The 19349-nt window shown below is 43.3% G+C and overlaps 1 protein-coding gene across 1 annotated transcript in view; it reads right to left on the bottom strand.

Moving 5' to 3' along the window:
* The window catches only part of TTC34 (tetratricopeptide repeat domain 34), a 56948-nt gene that overhangs the window by 13482 nt on the left and 24117 nt on the right, over window positions 1–19349 (bottom strand). The window contains exon 5 of the mRNA XM_019541259.1: window positions 11190–11356. Coding sequence (XP_019396804.1) covers window positions 11190–11356 — 167 coding nt within the window. The remainder of the gene's footprint in view (window positions 1–11189; window positions 11357–19349) is intronic.

Here is a 19349-nt window from a genome sequence, read left to right as displayed (position 1 = left end):
AAAAAAAAAAAAAAAAGGGGTTTGCAAAGAACTACACAAATGGCAAATCTAACGGCCAGATATTCTGCATTTGTTGTCTCTTTGCAGAAAGATCCATTGGGTTGGGGAGGGGAACTAAGCCTGATAAAACAAAAAAAAAAGCCGGGTTATGGCCCCTGATCTGCCTGCTGGATGAGAGAAGCTGGGTGCTGCTGCCTAGGACCAACAGCGTGCTGGCACTAGTCCCAGGCGGCAGCACCCTGCTTCCCTCCCTCATCTGGCAGGCAACCCTGGAAGGATTGGTACAGCCCCCACAGGCCTCCCAGGGTTGCAGGCCCCTGATTTGCCTGTCAGATGAAGAGAGGCTGTTTCAAGCTTTCCAGTTATAGCCTATGGGAGAAACTCAAAACAGTATCGAAAGAGCATCACTGTTTCGATGAAGTGAAACGGAGCAGCCGTTTCCAATTGAAACGAAATTCGAAACAAAACGCTGTTCCATCAAAATGTTGCAATGCAAGTCGAAACAGAACAGTGCCATTTTGCATGGCCCTACTCAGCAGCTATCAGGTCCCCACTGTGCAAAGTGTTGTAGGACATCATAGGTAGAAATCAGTCCCTGTTCCAAACAGAGAGCGACCAAGGGCCATGGAGGACATGCAGTGACTTGCCCAAGGTCACATAGCAGCTTAGTGACAGAACCAGGAACAGAACCTCTGTCTCCCACCCTTAGGTCCATGATCTGGACTTTCACATGTACAGAGGCAAGGATTTTTGGGGGTGATATCTTTAATTTTATTGGAAAGACCCAATAAAAAGATATAACCCCCCCAAACCCTTGCCTCTAGCATAATTCCTGGATCAACATCACTCTAACACTACCTTTCACATGTATAAACATTTCAGGACTCAACAAGTCACTGGAGTCTTTGCACCATTGCTACAGTGTCGACTGAAGTTTTTCTATCTTACCATGATGGCAGCATGCTTTTACTACTAGCTCTTTGTCATGAGCTATAATCTTTATACAACTGCTTATTATCAAAATTGTAATAAGTGCCCTTAATCATCTCGTAGAAGGATAAGCATACTAACCTAATGGCAATGAAGCTCCTTCACTGCTTTCACTTGCAATTGGCCTCAGTGAGATGAGAAAGTACAGCAGAGCCATACAATTCAGATGAAGAAGTGTCTGATGAAGCTAGGTCCAGAGATATACATTAGCATTAGCCAGTACCATCAGGGCTGAATCCCAGTTCTCAGTAAAAGTCCAGCGAATACCCATCAGCAGGGAGAGATATGGCAAAAGACCAGGTGAACAAGGAGGTTATTCTAATAGGCTGGAAAGGATTGTTACTTTTTCATACAATCCATTAGAAAAAAACTCCCTGAGAAGTTTAATTAAACTGAAAGAGATCGTTATGGTTCATTTTTATATCATTTAATTTTTTTTCCTTCCAAAAGGCAAAATGGCATTTTCTTAGACCTTTTCAAATGGGTTTGTAAACCAAAGAAATAAATTACTTCTATTTCAATCAACCATTATATGTGCAACGTGATGGGCAAAATTAAAGCCTGTTGCTCATTGTGATCTTCCTGTTATCTCAAAAAGCAGAGAAGCAAGCAATAATAGAACTATCATTAGGCCACCACCAGGGTAGCTTATGTGGAATATTTTGCACTTAATGGCCAATTAATAATCTCATTTTCTGTATCCATTCTGCTTAGCATTCATAAAGAGCGGTTTTTAAAAAAATCACCTTCAGAACTGTCTCCTTTGGCTGGATTTTGGAGGGAACCTTTCTCCTCATCCCTTTTACACTGTCCTTAGCAAATTAATTCAGTCAGTGTGTGGACATAATCAGTTTCTGATAGAAAAGAGCAGAGGATGGCTGGACCTTTCTCAGACTGAGCCTTGGCTGGGATGGCAAATCACATCTGTCCTGTGGGGTCCTTTCATCTACACCAGTGCCTAAAGGCTCTTACCCAGGTGTTGCTCCCCTATCACTTTGGCAGCTGCTGACGCTAGGATCTCCAGGTTCCTCCTCCCTCTTCTAGCTGGGGGTAGTGTGACTTACTTAGAAGTTGGACAGCTAATGTGATTATTGTATAGTGTTCACCCACAGGCCCTGGGACCTAAGACTTGAGATCCAAGGCAGAGAGAAACCTTTCCTTCTTGTTGTCCATTTCTCTCTAAAGACTATTGCCTTGGCAGAGAATCTTACATAATTACAAACTAACAACAGCACAGCATATTTTCCCAGGACCGAACATTTGCTAGTCTACTAAAATAAAACATAACTCAGACCATCTCATGACCCAGCCATAATAGTAATGTTCTCATTACAAGAAGAATAGGTGCACCCACCAGCTTTAACTGATCTTCATGATAAGCACATGACTTAACAACAATGCTATACAAAGTGTACCTGTATTTGGCTGTTCTAATTAACACAGGAAGCTGGGGAATGGTGTAGACACAGTATATTCAGTCAAGCAAGTTTTCATTTAATTAAGGATGAATAGGTTTTCAGTAGGAAATATGAGATGTTTCTGTGCTTTCCTTTTTACAATCCATTTACATGGGTTTCTGCAAGTGAATTATATTAGGCCCCAGTTTTGACAGTCTATTATCTACAGCTGTAGGGCTGCACCCTTCGGCTAGGAGCAGACATACAAAAAGCCTGAACTGATTCAATCTTTGCAGATTAGTCTAACCTGCACAGCTTGAACTGATTTGGAGATGGATAGATATTCCCTTTTCACGTCAGAAATGCAGACACATGCCTGCACTGGCTCAGGCTAGAAGCCGGGGGGCACTAGAGCAGCCCTCCCTTTCTACAGTGCTGAGCTGCGGGGGAGGGATGTGGCCAGGCCCCAGCTGGATGCTTTGATTAGGGAGGGGTTTAAATCCCCACCCTGCCTGCACTGTCTCAGGCTTTTGCCTGCTGCCTGCTCTAGGGGCGGGAGTGTTGCCAGCCTCCACCTCTGGGCTAGAAGTCTGAGGCAAAGGTGGGTGTGCACCTGTTGGTGATACTGAGCTTTCCAGCTCCATGTCTGCAAACCTGTCTGCAAATCTGGCAGGGAAGCATACCAACCAGGAGGATGATAAAACCACTGTGTTATCAGCCCATCAGCAAAACAAAAGCCTCTCTCATTAGTTCAAGCTCTTCTTAAACAACTTTTTCCAAGGAAGGAATGGAGGGACATTACCAGCTGACCTGCTAATTAACTCCAAAAAGTGCTAGCTGACACTGTTCTGCCTGTCTGTCCTAGTGAAATTGGAGACGCTCACACACAGACACCTCTTAGCATTAGTTAGCATACCACATGCCTAGGGTCCATGGGGCTGGAGTCCACGCTGTGGCAGATGGGAAGGAGGGAGGGAGGAGGGAAATCTCTGCTTGATCAGGGAGGGAAGCCAGACAGACCAAGATGTGCCTTCAGTCTTCCCTGGAGCTCTGGCTAGAGAAGGGGGGGGCAGCCTGTTTGCCGGAGCAGAGAGCTCAGCAAAGCATCTGGGATTCTGGGGGACTCTGGTTTAACTTAAACCAGGAAGGGGTCTGGAACAGAAGTTTCATAAACTGGTTTGACCCAAATCAGTTAAGTTTGATTCTACATTTAACCAGGTTTAAATGTACCGGGGCTTTAAATTGCAAATTCCTTAATTGTGCAGCTTTTCTCCTTTTTATCGGTGCAGCACAGAACACTAACATATTTTTCTGGCCTAAATTTAGTATGAGATCCACTTGTCATATTGGCTTCCCAAACTGGCATGTAAAAGTTTTCAAACTGGGTTTGAAATGAGTCTCTACTTTGCCCATTTGTTGTGCATCTCGCCAATTGGGGAAAGAGCAGGCTTTTAGCCAGTGCATAAGATGACCACCCCATGGGCTTCATAGCTACATGAGAAACATCTTGCTGAAATTGAAAGCAGACCTTCCAAAGACCTTGAAGGGGAAAAGCAGGTCACATGTGGAGACCTGGCATAGACAGAGCTCGCCACAATACAGCTAGCTGTGCAGCCAGGCCAAGGGATTTGTTTCTGAAACTTCCTTATCTTAATGGCATCTTATATTTTCTTTCTCTTTCCTAGGCCTCCAGCCCTTACCAAAGTAAGTCCCTGTTGCATCGGGCCTGCACTTTTATCCAGCAAAGGATCAGATTAGGCAGCCAGTATTTCCCCCAGGCTTTCTTTTAAACTGACAAGCACATTTGCTGCAAAAAACAAACAGAAATCCATATTGCCGGACCTCTGCAATTTGAGAGGAAAGGGAGCATGATCTAGTGGTCTGAGCATAAGACTCCGAGTCACGAGGTCTGGCCTGGATTCTCTTCCCTGCTTGGTTGCTGACCCACTTGAGTGACCCAGGGTAGATTGCTTCTCTGTCACTTGTGATTCCTCATCTGTAAAATGGAGCTAATAATACATGCCTAGTACATGAAGGCAGCCATGGGGTGGTATATTTAAACCTTGATAAATGATTTGGACTCTTGGGAGAAAGTGCTGTAATAACGCAAAGCATCCCTATCACTTAATATGAGCATCTGGTTTGACCGTAGGAGTAGTTTCATACCAGTACTATGGCCCTTCCTACAAGTCTAGGAGGGTGCTTTTGTATATAAACCACAAAAAATAGGATGCATAAAGAACATAAAAATACTTATCTGAGAGTGAAAAACTTTCTTTTCCTACTTGCATACAGTTGTATTGCACAATGAAAATAGGAATAGTCATTTTCACCCCAGCTAAATATATACTAGTTTCACGTTGGGGTTTTTATGCTCTCCAGGATTGTGCTGTTCTGGATTGCAAGTTTACAAAGGAATGCCTAAGGTGCCAATTTGTTTTCATTGACTTGTTTTTAAGAACATCTTTTTGGTAGCTTTTGTGGAAAAAACCCTACCAAAATGTATTGAAATTGTTAAGTAAAAAGGTGTTGCCACGAGCCATCCACAGGAACAATGTTTTTAAAATATTCATATGGAATACCGACTAATTGCTGAAACAGGCATCTTTCTTTCAGTGGAAAAAAACAAAAGATAGCTCTTGACCTAATAGGAGTGGCTTGGATAAAGAGCAGGAGAGTCTATTTACTTGAAATGACATACTGTTTCTTTCTTATTTCCAGTTTGTCATCAGTATAATGATTAAATCACAGACCACAGGGCTTCAATTACCCTCTCATCTCATTGTATTATCCTTCCAACACAAAACATGTTTCAGATCCTATCTTTCCAGGAAGGAGTCCTGATCCTGTAACACATCCCATTTCTTGGGCTCCCTGTTATGCCCTTAATCACAACATAATGGGGACATCACCTAGGAAAGTAAAAATATTATTATACCTCTCGAGGTTTCATTAGTGTGTACATAAGTCTCTTAGTCAATACTGCATAAAGAATGGTGGATGCCTCTGAAACCACAATAAATGGATGTCTGACAAATTTGAATCTCTTAAGATATGCTGCATTTTTGTTATGAATTGGTCTCCAATCACTGCTGCATCTCTAATATACTGGAACTGAGTGTTACCTGAGCATATCCCGACCAAGGAAAATTTGCATCAGTAGAAACTCAGTTTTGGAAAGTCTTGGTTGACGGATGCAGCTGAGTGATCACAAGCAGTGATGTGGGCTGGCACTAGGCCATTCAAGGCCCATTTTATTCCTCAGCATAGGATGGTGAATGAGATATAGGTCATATGGAGAACACATCATGAAACCCTCATCACAAGGGTGACAAACAGAGGGTTGCATCAAACTTCATTGTAGTTACTGTTCCACTTAGGCTTAAAACAGCTATAAAGGTCATTTGCAGAACTAATCTGTACTGGAGGCATTCTGTCCAGAGAGTCCTGGTTAGGATTGAGTGATCATCTTGAGTTTAGAGATTCTCCTGCAGAGAACTTACTTCTTGCATTGCAGACATAATCTTTTTAAAAATGTCTCCATTGCCTCTTCCAAGTAGTAACTTTTGCAATCACTCCATTGTATGTGGAAATCAGTGCTGTTAGGCCCCGTGAAATTATCTCCATCCAAACAGCTGATCAGGGGGTGGCATTTTTATATCTTGGTAGTTTCTGTGTTGGATGAAACACCATACTTCAAAATCAGTGTTTGGAGACAAATGCCAGTCAAGCCCTTACTTCGTAGAATGGGCTTTGGCACCTGCTTATAGGAATGATGAAGTTTAGCAGTGAAAGCTAAACTTGCAATCCAGAACAGCACAATCCTGGAGAGCATGGGGTCAGACTCAATGATCTGCTCAGGTCCCTTCTGACCCTACCAACTATGAAAATATGAGACTCTGAAAATACAAACACCTGTGAGCATAGGAAATGTGGTGGAAGGGAAGTCACCAGATCCCCACATGCTAGTTAGAACTGGGACTTGTTTAAAGAACACAGGACTATTGGCTAAAAAGACCCTTTAAAACTGCTAAGAGAAATCATACCCCCATAACATAAACCATCCAAGGCTTGGATGATTGTGGTTACAAACTGTTTGCAAAGTCAAAGGATATTAAACCTGCTTTTAATGAATATCATGCAATATTCCCCATGTTTATTCACTTGAGAAAGGTTTTTGCTTAGTTTGATTGGTGCTCTTAAAGCCAAAATAAACATGAACACCATGGATCACTTTCAGGGAGCTTAATATCTTCTGGTTTATTTCCCGACATGGTCATTTTTCACTTTTTATATGATTTCACTAAGGCCAGATGGGTGTTTCTGAGGCATAGTATCTATATCCATGACTAAGGTATAATTCATGTGTTTTCAAAGAGGGATCATGAGGGCAAAAAGGGGAATTGTTAAAAATCAGAAGTGGGTACCTGCATAGTAATCACAGAAAGGGGTCAGGGACTCTGGGTTCTGTTTCCATCTCTGTCATTGACTGGAAATGTAACTAGGGGTTAATTAGTAATATCTGTGCAGTGTTTTGACTGTGTAGAGTGGGGTTTTTTTTAATAAATGTTCTGCACTCATCTAACTCCACTGAGATATTGCAAAAATCTTGGAGAGAGTTATTTAAAAGCTAAGTACAGTAAAAGCTGTGTTAAGCAGTATTTTCATAACTGGCACGGTCCACTAACTGGAATTTTGCAGTGGGAGGGTGATGCATGTGCACGGCCTCTGCCACCACCCACCATCCTGCGCTGCCACTGCTCTGCATGCGGCCACCGCTACCCTCCCCCTTCCCCCACTCTGCACCCAGTCAAAAACCCCTGCCTCAGGTAACCAGCATGTTTAGATTACTGGCACCCCCCATTCCCTACTCATGCCGTATAACAGAGCTTATGCTGTATAAACCAAAATATGTTAATATTGCAAATTGCTCTATTTACATGAATACAAATTATTCTGATACTCCAGGTGATGGAAGTCACAAATGCATCCTTGTATCTAAACTTGAAAAGGATCTTTTGGATATGATTTTGGCATGCAAACTTTGGCTTGAGTAAGAGTCTGACTTTGGTCATTTTGTCCTTTCTGTGCCACTGGTTAGTGGAGTGGTAAAAATGTGTTAATAATACAACTCAGCTAAATGTAGTTATTATTACTGCAGCAGTGACTAAAGATCTCCATCAGAGACCAGCATCCCACTGGGCTAGGCACTGTGCACTGTGCAAAGATAGAATGACTGCTTGGAGGAGTTTGATTTAAGCAAGTACATGGATATTGTGAAGCACCCAACTGAAAACAGAGATGCAATCAAAACAGGACCCCCAGTGCAAATTCTCTCTGCCACTTAAATACAAAGGCAAGTGCTAATCACTGAAAGGCCAGGGTGAGTCCAAGGAAAAAGGATCTGTGAACATCTCTCTGAATTCCAGTACAAAACATATGTAACCATATCCAGCTCCCTTTTTGTGTTTGGTCTTACAAGAATTCACACGAATGAAACTTTGCTCACATAAATGTTCACGGAAGGTAAGTCTTTTCCCTGCAGCCAAAGATCTGTTCATGAAAATGATTATTAGTTGTGTGTGTTACTGTAGTGTCTGAGCTACTTATTCACAGACCAAGATCACACTACTGCAGTCCTTGCCCCAAGAAGCTTCCAGTCTAAATGTGGGGATGTTTACACTGCTTGGGGGGAAGGGGGAGGCACAAGGAGACAATGGACAGGTTAGCATGGTAGCCTATGGTTTCAGCTCGCCAGCAACTGAAGGGTATCTAGTTTTCCTGTTGGCATTAGAGCAAAGGATGCCTTAAGGAGGGATGTGGAGGACAACAATAAAGTGGCCTTCTTTACAGGATGATCCTCAACAGTAGGGACAGCAGGAAGAAGTAAATCTGTATGCATCAAAAGTGCATAACATTCTGCTTTTCTTTCTCAGTTCATCCAAAAGAGGACAGACGCCTGGGTTTTGGTCATCATGCTCTGGTACTAGCCACAGGCTTCAGCTGTAATTTTTGTTGTAGGAAACTTCTGCCCTGTACAAGTAGGAAACAAGTTGAAAAACCAAGATCTCCTTGTGTGAACAATCTGCTGGAGGAATTTCATTGAAAGGCTGATTCAAATCCTAGGGAAATCAGTGGCAGGATTCTGATGGTGTCCAGGGGTCGGTGGACCCCTAGTTTCAGTCCTTAGTTAAGAATATTTAACTTGTTCCTAGTCAACCATACGAGGCCTATTTGGCAGCCCAAATGAAGTGAATGTGCATTTGCATGTGCAAGGAGCCCCTTTGTTGGCAGTCTCAGCAGTGGGAGAAAGAACTGAATAGGACATGACGACTGAATCGTTGTACCAGCAGATGGGATCCCTCCTAGTAAGCAGTATTAGTTGGACAACATGTATGGGTCTTGCATGGATATTGTCTGTGTCAGCCCAGACCTGTGGTTGCCCAGTACACTCAGGCCTTCCAATAAGCACAAGACCTCGACAAAGAGCTGTTGGGTCTTTAGAGTACATGAATGGTCCTTCAGGTTTTCCCCACTATAGGAGATGTCATCTGAGAGAGGGCCTCTCATGGTATGTCACCTTACTACACCACCTCTTTGATCCATCTGCTTGGTACCCAACATATTTTATTCTGCAAAACTCTATAGAGATGCTGTGGGACTGTAAAGCAAGATGCAAATGGCCAAGCCTTTGCTATGCTGGTCACGAAAGAAATGGCCTGGAAGTCATATGCATCACAGTCAAATGCCCACAATGGGCGAAACACACCCAGTGCACAGAGCCAGTACAAAGCCTGTGCATTTTCCAGATTCAAAAAATAACACTTGGGTGAGTTGTAGGCAGGGTTTGAAGTATGGAGGAGCTTTGGGGGGCTGAGCCCCCCCATAAGAGACGAGAACCCTCACGCAAAGCTGTCAGCACCCCTTCCCCCCGCACCCATGCAACTGCCCAGAGCCCATGCGCCACTGTGGACAGTCCCTGGTTTGCCCCATGCCTTTCTGTGCAGCCCAGGTGGCAGTGGTGGCTCCTTCTGGCTGCCACTGCCACTGGCCCCAGCCCCACAGTACTGGCAGGGACCCGTGCATACAGCCCCAACCCTGTCTAATTTTTTTTGCAGGCCCTGCCACCCCCAAGAGTCAAACTGTAATTTGAACCCTGGATGTAGGCAGTATCTGAACCTTGTGTTATCATTACATAGTGATGAATTTCAGCTGCTGGGTTGGGGTTGGTTGGAAAAGAACAAGCTACTGTTTGGATCTTAATTTCCTAATGTGAAAATATTCAATTTCCATTCCCAAAACACAGACCATGTTTTTTGACTTGCTAAGTACTATTAGTTGATCTTTCACATGAATACTGCAGGAGCAATCTAGCCAACAGCCTGACAGGGTTTGGGAATCCAATTTGAGAGTTTATCATTGCTCAGATATAATAGTGTCATTTATAAAGTGCTTCCCTGCTATGAGACTCTGAGCACCATTCAAGAACAACAGAGAAACATTCCAAGAGTTAATGAAAACACAATAAAATGTTGGAGGAAAATGAGGTAACTCCCACGTTGTGGAGAGTAAGTGAGAAATGCACTGCAGATGCCAAAATAATTGCACACAGGATAAATAGATAAAGGAAAATAATCCTGGCATAGGCAGGAAAACACATTTAGACCTCAGGCTTTTAAGCAAGTAAGAGTAAGAAAGAGCTGCTATATGAAAACAAGGAGACAGATTCTGTGTTGTTCTTTTGGTGCAAATTCAAAATAAAACTTCTCAAGCTGATGAGGTTTTCTTGGATTTATCATTGGGTTCCCTAGGAAAAAATTAGTAGAGCCCAATAGTCCAGGTCCACAGGACACGTTAACTGACATAGCTAGCACCATTGAATTCAGTGGATTTACAGCCATTCTTGCTGGCCATTCAATACCACCAATATTGCTAAGATGCAGTGTTGGGTCATTTGCTGTAGGCAGATGACACCTGCAAAGGCCTGACATGATACATGACTGCAGGGAAACCATCCATTGCAATCTTTCATGGGTGACATAACACTGACCATCAGCAGATGTTATTTGCAGACATGATGGAGATGGACCATCAAGCTTTGGCATCAACTGCTGCCTTCCTTTTCTTTCCAGTGCTTTCTTTTAACCCAGTGTGTCAGAGATATGGCCTGTGAGCTGGATCTGGCCCATACAGTCATGTCATCCAGGCTCTGGTGCTACCCATAAGTTTCAGAGTGACCCACAGGCAGCATACAGGGTGTACCAGATGGCCCCATATGCTGAATGGTGCACCTGCTTCAGCTCATGTCCCGGAGTAGTGGACTGGCTGCTGTATGCAGCACAACTCTGGAGAAGTGGTGGAGGCTCCCAGGGCCAGGCAGTACAGCCCAGTGGTGGTGGCTCCCAGGGATGGGTAGCACAGCCCAGCAGTGGTGGCAGAAATAATGTCAGTGGCTTCTGGGGCCACACAGTGCATCTCAGCAATGCTGGCGGTTCCCAGGGATGTGCAGCATGGTTCTGGAGTGGCCAGAGCAGGACTGAACCATACATGGTGCCCACTCTGGCCACTACAGGATACGTGCTGGAATATGGAGCCAGTCTGTGGATCTGGCTCAGCCTGCAAACTGGACCTGCACCACTCATCCAGCCTGCGTGGCCAAGGGATTTTGACATCCGTGTCTAAAGCCATTGTCACACAGTGAAAATATATCAACAAATGTAAGGACGGGCATTGCATACCAATGCCTGCCGGTGAAAACAAAAAGTCTGAAAGAATCATAGAAAGTCAACTTAGCGACAATACCTTCTGCTGGTTCAGTGCAAGGTAAATGAATCCCCGTCCACTCAGAGCCTGTGCATTGCCAGGGTCCTCCTTCAGGATGGCATTAAAATCAAAAATAGCCGTTTTCTTCTGGCCAAGGTGCCCATAGCATCGGGCTCTGGTAAGAAGGGAATCTTCAGCATAGCCCCCTAGGCAGGAGGGAAAAATGATGATCAAATACACAGGTAGAGACAGCACCCAAGCCATGCTGGTCTACAGTGGGATACTGGGGCAAAATTCCCTTGGATGGGAGGGGGGAAGGATGGGCTGCTGTGCACCACAGATGCTCTACTGGTGGCCCAGAAGTGATGTGCAATCTCTTGGCACTTTTGTGTAATACAACTTGATGCCATTTGAGTATTCAGCTCAGGGTCTGAATTTGAACATCAGGTCTGTGGCTAGAATATTGGTCCCTGATGGTTTTAAGAATAGGGAAATACTATCTGAAGAAGTCTATGTCCCTCTATGTCCCTTGGGCCCCATTTAAGCTCTGTGGATCAAATTCTGATTCCCATTATGATCCTGTATTTGCTCAGAGGAAGCCATCTTTGTCCTGTAGCAGAGAATGCAGTAGTGTGGTAGGCCTGATTGCTTGCCCTGGGAACCGAAGGGGTCGTGCTGGGTCTCTGCTTGGGGTGAAGGGACAATAAAGAGATTGTTTCCCACCTGAGGCTTATGGGATCATCAATTATATGCGGCCAGAACCTGAGCGGGCGTAAGCCAGTGTTGATTTGAATGGAGCAGGCCCCAGGTGAGGGGCTGTTCTGTTGGACTCAAAGTGTGTATGGCTCTTAAACATGTAAGAGAGGGCTAACAGAAGGGAAAGAAAGGTCCTTTGTATGGCCCCCTGACCTGGGCCTTCACATCTGCCCAAGGACCAGCAGCAACCTACCCCAATGTCTAGACCAATGATGTGGTTTGTTTGCATGCTCTGTGATGCTGTAGTCAATATTTGCATCCTTGTGTTTTCCACACTTGAAGCTCAGTTTCACCCTCCCTACTCACAGTGGCTCACACCCAACTCTGTGAGCAAAGCCACAGAGATCAATGGAGTAGCTCTGGAAATGGCAGAATCTACCTATTGGTCGACTGTGAATTTACTCTTCAGTTTCACAGTGGCGGGCTCTGCTTTGGAGGCTTATCAGTTAACTGTGCAAGGTGATCTGTGTCTCTCCTCTGAGAGCATAATTGATTTTTAATCTATATTTTACAATGCCATTTATTCTTATGTTTCTATTCTTTCTCTCAAAGCAGATGCACCTGAACGACTTAGGAAAGTAAACAGTAACTTTCCAAACAAAATCTTTGACCCGATTATCTTTCAAAGGTTCATATTCCTGACCTCGCTTTCCCACTGGAAATCAAACAAAGGCTGCATTTGCTACAATTTAATAACCATAGGGGATGTAGGACTTTGAGAACATTTAGGGACTGCCTCTGGGGGGACAGGTTTCATTATTTGGTTTGTCAGCTGTGGCAATTTTAATCAGCTTTGTACAGTGTGTCTACCTTTTGTGCTGCATGAAGATAACACACAATGCAACTAGCAACATGAAATAAATAGCTCTGGCATCCTTAGTGAGTCTGACTGTTTGCATTTTGTTCCCCCAGTCCTTCATAAGAAATCGAACTTATTGCTGAGGCTGGCAGATCAGTATAAATATTTGCAGCTACAATATGCCTTGGATGTAGATGCTAATACTAGGAATCCAGAATCCCAGTTACCTTGGTGAGCTACCTATAGCCAGGTTTTCTCCGCAAGTATAACCCCACCCTTATGTCAGGGGAAGGTGAATAGGTGGGATGGAGGGGGAAGGGGTGAATGGGTAGACAGGGGAAGGTGAATAGGTGGGATGGAGGGGGAAGGGGTGAATGGGTAGAAAGTGGCTTCCTCCTCCTTCCGTGAGCTTCCTAGCATTGGTGACTTGGCATACAGCAAAGCAGTCAGCCAATTAGTACTTCCCCCGGGAAACAGGTAGGAACTGGGTTTTAGAGGAGGGTGTGCGTGCGTGCATGTGTGTATCTACCATTCTATGTAGAGTTAACAAAAATACCTGCCAACAGTTCTCACTGCTGAGGACGGCAAGGTTCATATCACTACATGAAGTAATAACAGCAGGCAGCCCAAGAACCTCTTAAGCCATTTGGCTGTGACTTATCACTCTAGATCCAAATGGTAGAACTACTAGCTGAAGTTGCCTTCTCTTATCGGCAGCTCTTCTATTCATATGGAATTTCTTGCATTTCTCTGCTAAATAATTTGGCCCAGGCTCTTGCATCACCAGACTCCATATCCCCAAGCAGAGGTGGAGAAACTGGGCTTTCAACTTCACCGAGTGGGAGAAAGAATACACAGTCTGACAGGGCAAAACTACAGTCAAACAGATGAAATCCAAAAGTGGCCTGGGTGCACAGTTACCCAGGCAACGAGCATGCTACATGCACTCATTTTTGGTGGCAAAAGAACTAGGTAAGCAAGTTTCAAGGCTGTCATAGATTTGCAGTGAATTCAGGCCACAGTTCTTATTTTGAATTTTGACTTAGACTTTCTGGGCAGCTTTTCTGGACCAAAACTAATGTTTGAGATCAGCTGCATGGCTGTAGAGATGCTAGCATACGATGTTCTGTAAAATACAGCAGCCCCATGATAGAACGCATTTGTAGCCATCACATGAAATGAAAGAAGAATCCTGCCTTGCCTGGGGACACCACTCAGAGTACAACGGGGCTTAAGTGTTCAATAAAAGTACTAGCACTGAAATCCGCCTCCCTCTTTTTTTATTGCCAGTGCAATGTATGTCATGTACTATAGACACCATGAGGCTAAGGAAAAAGTCTATGTATAGCAACCACAACTGGCTTCATAGAGAATTGAGTCTTATATGGAATGAGCTAGATGGACCAGTGAAATTAGACTGAGGATTGGATCTGGGCTCATTGAATGCAGAAAATGTTTGACAGTATTGGCTACTGGGAGATGAAAAGAAGCTTTCTCTCTTGCCTGTAGGGTACAAGCCTTGGCAGCTTTCTGCAGAAGAATGATATGCTGTGGTTAACAACTGAGCCTCCAACTCAAGGTTCACTGCCCTGCTTTGCTATAGGATTCCTGTCTTACCTCAAGAAAGTCACTTTATTATTTTGTTATTCCTCCACTGAAAATGCTTCCCTGCCTTATAGGGTGGTTGCAAGTATGCCTTAATGCTTCTGAAAAACCTAGTCAATAGGAGGCATGTAAAGATGGAGAAGAATACCAGCTGTGTCCAGGGGAATATGACACTACAGAGACTATGCAGTCCCTATGTAAACTTTGCCATAAACATTATCATTGAATTTGTTTTTTGAGTAATAAATGAAATAAAACTGCACAGTTTTGATGACTTCCATTACCATGTTTATAGCATCTGTACCTTGAAACTGAAAGTTATTACTATTAATCATGTTTATTGCAGTAGATCATAAGAGCTAAACAAGCCTGGGCCAGTTATGCTTAAGCACTGTACAAACACCGAGTAAGAGGTGGTTCCTGTCCCCAGCAGCTTGCAATTTAAAAGGCTAAGACTGACCCTGGGTGGATATCTGTCTGTCTGTGAATGTGGGTCTTGTGAAGCCTACCAACAGCTGCATCATTAGTGTTCAATGCCTCAGCTTGATGAAAGGCACTCATCAGTAGTATGCAGGGCAGCCACAGTCAGGGCTGTCTTGCTTGTCCTATCTCTAAAGACTGTCTGCATGCTGACCTGGAACCTGTTCAGATGGGTCCATGGGCAGCAGAGAAGATTGCAGACACAAGGTCTGATGGTACAATTAGCAATGCAATAAAGAATTTGTCTGTTGTTATTAATGAAAAGTGTTCCTCCTACAAGTGTTATCACATGCTGTCCTGGTTTAGCATGTTGGGCCATGAGTCTCATCTCCAAAACTAATAAGCTGCAGGTAGGTTGAAGACTTACATCTCCCTGATTAATCAGGGGTGATGTTATCTTGTTTAACATTGGTGACCATGGTAGTGGGGTACATTGCAAGGTTCATCATATAATACATGTGGTCAAATGTAATTGGATATCAGTTGCCTAGCGGGCATCAAAGTCAGAGGACAACTGAGCTTGGGTAAAGTAGACGCTGTCTGCATAGATGAGCCTCTATGAGTGAGTGGGTAATTGGAAAGTCTTTGAGGTATGGGTTAAATAGTGTTGGTGCCACCACAAGCCCTTTGTGGCTGTTGAATCATTGTTTCCATGTCCTTATTTGATTTTGCATGTGCATCCTAAAGCGTTGTCACAAAGGAATAGTTTTGTAGTGTCCACCACCTGTCTTGATAAAACTCTTGACATTTTGCTTGAAAGACTGGAGGTCTAGACTACAAATTTAGTCCCAGCCAAGTCCAGAAACACAGCTCCTATTTCAAGCTTTCTCAGAAAGCTGCTTTCAGTATATTAAGTGTCATAACTTGGTCACAGGTGAAAGGCACCCTGCTCAGTGTTCAGAGCCATTCTCATTTTGGTGATATTCAATGGAGGATGAACCTTTCTGGTACTTTAAAGCATACCAATAGCAGTGATATCACTGCCAATACTGCTACCTCATGTGAATCCTTCTCTGGGCTTTTGACTCATACTATTATAGTTGTGCAGTACAAAGTGAATGCTGTTCCACTACCTTCCATGCGGTGCCATTTTGTGGCTTTGAAGCCACCAGCCTAGTCCTTCAAATTCTGCAGCTCAGTCTCCAGGGTTGGAGAGGAGAAGCACGGTTTTGTGAGGAAGCCTTCTACATGGGGAGGGAAGGGAAGGGAAAAGAGAGTGAGTGGGACAGGGCAGGTATGGCGAGAAGCTGAGGTTGGGAGTGAGGAGCAAACAACCACATGGCACCGGGGAGAGAAATCCCAGTCTGAGCTGCAAGAAGTTCTCTGAGTGGCCCAAGGTTCCTTCTTTGGCTGTTCCTGTTCCTATGGTTTGGGGTTTCTGACTGGCTCCTCTGAACAGTCAAGTGATCTTTAAGTAGAATACAAGCTGCTTGGTCAGAGGAGACAAATACACTCTTGATTAGAAATGTTCGGGAATTTTTCCACAAACCATAATTCCTTGTCAAAATATATTTACTCATTGCAACTGGAAGTGTTTGCAGGAAGGGGTAAGTTCTGATAAACTGCCTGAGCTGAAAAAAAATGTTGGGGAAGAACAGGTTGGAAATTGTGAAATATACATTTCAGTGTTTTCAAAATAAGTGTCTGGTTTCCAGTTTCAGAATGACTCTTTTCATTTTGTATTTTCAGCATGTAGTAAGGAAAAATATCAGATATTCAGTTCAGGTGGACATCAGTTCAGTCTGTTGGTTAATGAAAATACTTAAAATCTCAACTTTGCGTCCTGCTTTGGAACAAGAAAATTTTGCAAAGTCTTAGAATATGAGCAGTTGAGCCAAGTTAGTTTTCCTCTCCTGAGAAAGTATTCAACAACATTTTAAAAAATGTTTCAAACTATTCTTGTTTTTAATTATTGAATTAAATTTATGTGGGTATATAGAAAAAACCTTTGAGTAGAGAAAAGCATTCAATAAAAAATAGAGGATGACTCACTGCCACCTAGTGGAAACCTATAAAGGGAAAAGTTTTCTTTAAATTCAGGGGCATTCAATTTTTGATAGATCAGCCAAGGCAGACTACTGTGTCTGTGTCAGCCAATTACATAACTGGATCCTAAATTGAGAAGTATAGACAAGTCTTCATGAAACACTTTCATCCACTATTATATAGTGTGTTGAAATCTCTGGTTAAAACTCAAAAGCCAGGTATTATTTTTACTTGGCCTTAACTAATATAACAATAGACAATAACCAAACCAAAGCTTCTAGGCTCCCTTGCAATTCAGCTTACAATAATAAAATGATGATTGCCTAGCAGCAATAAATTATCTTATGCAAGTGAGAAATCATTTCAGCTAATCAGCAGCAGAAAAGTTTCTTGCATGCATACCTGTAGATAAATGCATTTTGCTTTTGTCCAATGGGTCGAGTCTGAGACATTTTGGACAAAAGTAGGGATACTTTAATGTTATTACTTAAGAGATGGAAACAGTTTTGTCCCTCACATGGATGAAAAGTGGTAGCATTTAAAATCTGATTTTTAAAAAGATAGGTAAAAATAAAAAGGATAATCCAGGTACCTTTGCTAGACACAACATAATAACAGTAATAGTAATAATTAATAATGACAATTGCAATAGTAATACTACTACTACTAATGTGTAGCCTTTACATCAGCCTTTTCTACCAGAGATCTCAAAGTGCTTCACAAAGGAGGGGAAGAATTATTATCCCTACCTAACAGATGGGGAAGCCAAGGTGGGTAGAGGAGAACTGACTTGCCTGATGGGGTCAGGGTCAGTGAGCGGAGGAGCACCTCCCTTTGCCTGGGTTACATGGACATGTCGTAGGCCATGTGGCCTCACTCTGCACTGGCAAAGAACTGTTTGTGCATAAGGTTTCCGCAAGGCTTTCCAGGGTCTCCCAGCACTCCTCTAAGCTCTACCCATTTAAGGATGGGCTTACCAAGACCAATTAATTAAAAGTGCCCTGTTCAGCAAGGCAAGGGCCAATGCTGGCACAGAACCCAGGAATTCTGTTGTACTCCCGCTTCAAGCCATTAGCCCACACTCACGTCTATTCATTTTTTAAAGCCTCACACAAAATGAGTATCAACTGACTCTCACATGACCCTCCTTGAGAAATATGTCTTATTTCCCTGGCTTCCAAAATATCACAAACAATTTGAGTGGAATATTCTGTGCATTCCTTCAGTATAACCAATATGATTGTTTAATCTTCATTACAAAATTAGTTGTGTTTGCCCTGTATTCTAGTCACAGAGTACATTGAGTGCTACTAAAATTCAGCACAAAGAGCATCCAAGAATAGACTTACAGAGATGGAGATGGAACACATTACTAAATCATCAAAGTCCAACTCCCTCCGCATGACAGTCACTGTTGCACCTTGTTAGTATATGGAATTTTCTATCGAAAAGCCAGATCAAGCTTAGACTCCAGGAAACAGATGTGGGATTACCCTTTGTAAAAAAAGACTTGGGACAGAATATTTTACTTCTGGAATGAGCATTACAAGCATGAAATGCTTTACTAATCAGGCTTGGGATCAGTGGGGCCAACGATGCGTATCTAAACACAAGATAATCGGTTTCTGAACATGACTAACATGATGTGCGGAAAAAGTATCAGTAACACTAACATAAAAAAATAAATAGAGAGACGGCCCTTGGCTCAGAGCAGATAGGTAGCTGCAATTTGAGTTATAACTGGATGCTTCCACTGCACCAGTCAGGAACAGAGACCCCACTGTACCAAGGACTCCATAAACACAGTCTCTGCACAAAAACGTTTACAATCTCATTAAAGACAAGCTACAAGAAGACAGCGGCAACAAAAATGGAGGAGGAAGGCAGGGAGTAACACTAACAAGACCTTCAGTTCTATAGATCTGCTACGTGGGCAGTGTGCTGGTTGGGAAGTGAAGAAATGCATCAGTATTGGCTCTTTCCAGGTAGCCACCATTACTTTATGGATTACTTGGTGGTATCTCAGAAGACTGAGTCTTCAGAGAGATGTGCAGAAAGGGAAAGAATTGGCCAATAGTTAGATATGTTAGATTTCCAAATGCACCCAGTGTCTTTGCTGTTTCATTTGGATACCAAAGGGGAGGCATCCAGAATCTCTGAGAAACTCAGGTGTCAAAGCCAGGGGCTGCAACTGAGCAAGTGGCTGTGAGAGGAGAGTGTCTTCCACTGGAAACGTGAGTACTTGGTGACAAAAGAGCATGGGGTTCAGTCACATAAGCACAGGGAATTCAGACCCCTGCTCTAGTTGGCCAACTGGTTCTTTTTTAAAATTACAGTAATTGGTTAAAAATAAGAAGTGGATGCAGGGCAAGCCCTGATTGTAAAAGCTTGGGTGATGTCACGCTAGATATATAGAAGTTTCTTTCTCCTGGGACTGGAGAGAGCTGCAAAACTGAATTGGGAGCAAGAGAAACTGCTCCCCATGGGGGGGGTTCCCCTTCCCTCTCCCCTCCACTTCACTGGAGAAGTGAGCTGAAGCTATGTGAAGGGAAAATCTGAACTAAAAGGAAAGG

This window comes from Crocodylus porosus, unplaced genomic scaffold (genome assembly GCF_001723895.1).
Source record: "Crocodylus porosus isolate Cpor-Errol unplaced genomic scaffold, CroPor_comp1, whole genome shotgun sequence".
Lineage (NCBI taxonomy): Eukaryota > Metazoa > Chordata > Crocodylia > Crocodylidae > Crocodylus > Crocodylus porosus.
The sequence above is the reverse complement of the archived record's forward strand: the minus strand, read 5'-3'. Positions and strand labels throughout refer to the sequence as shown.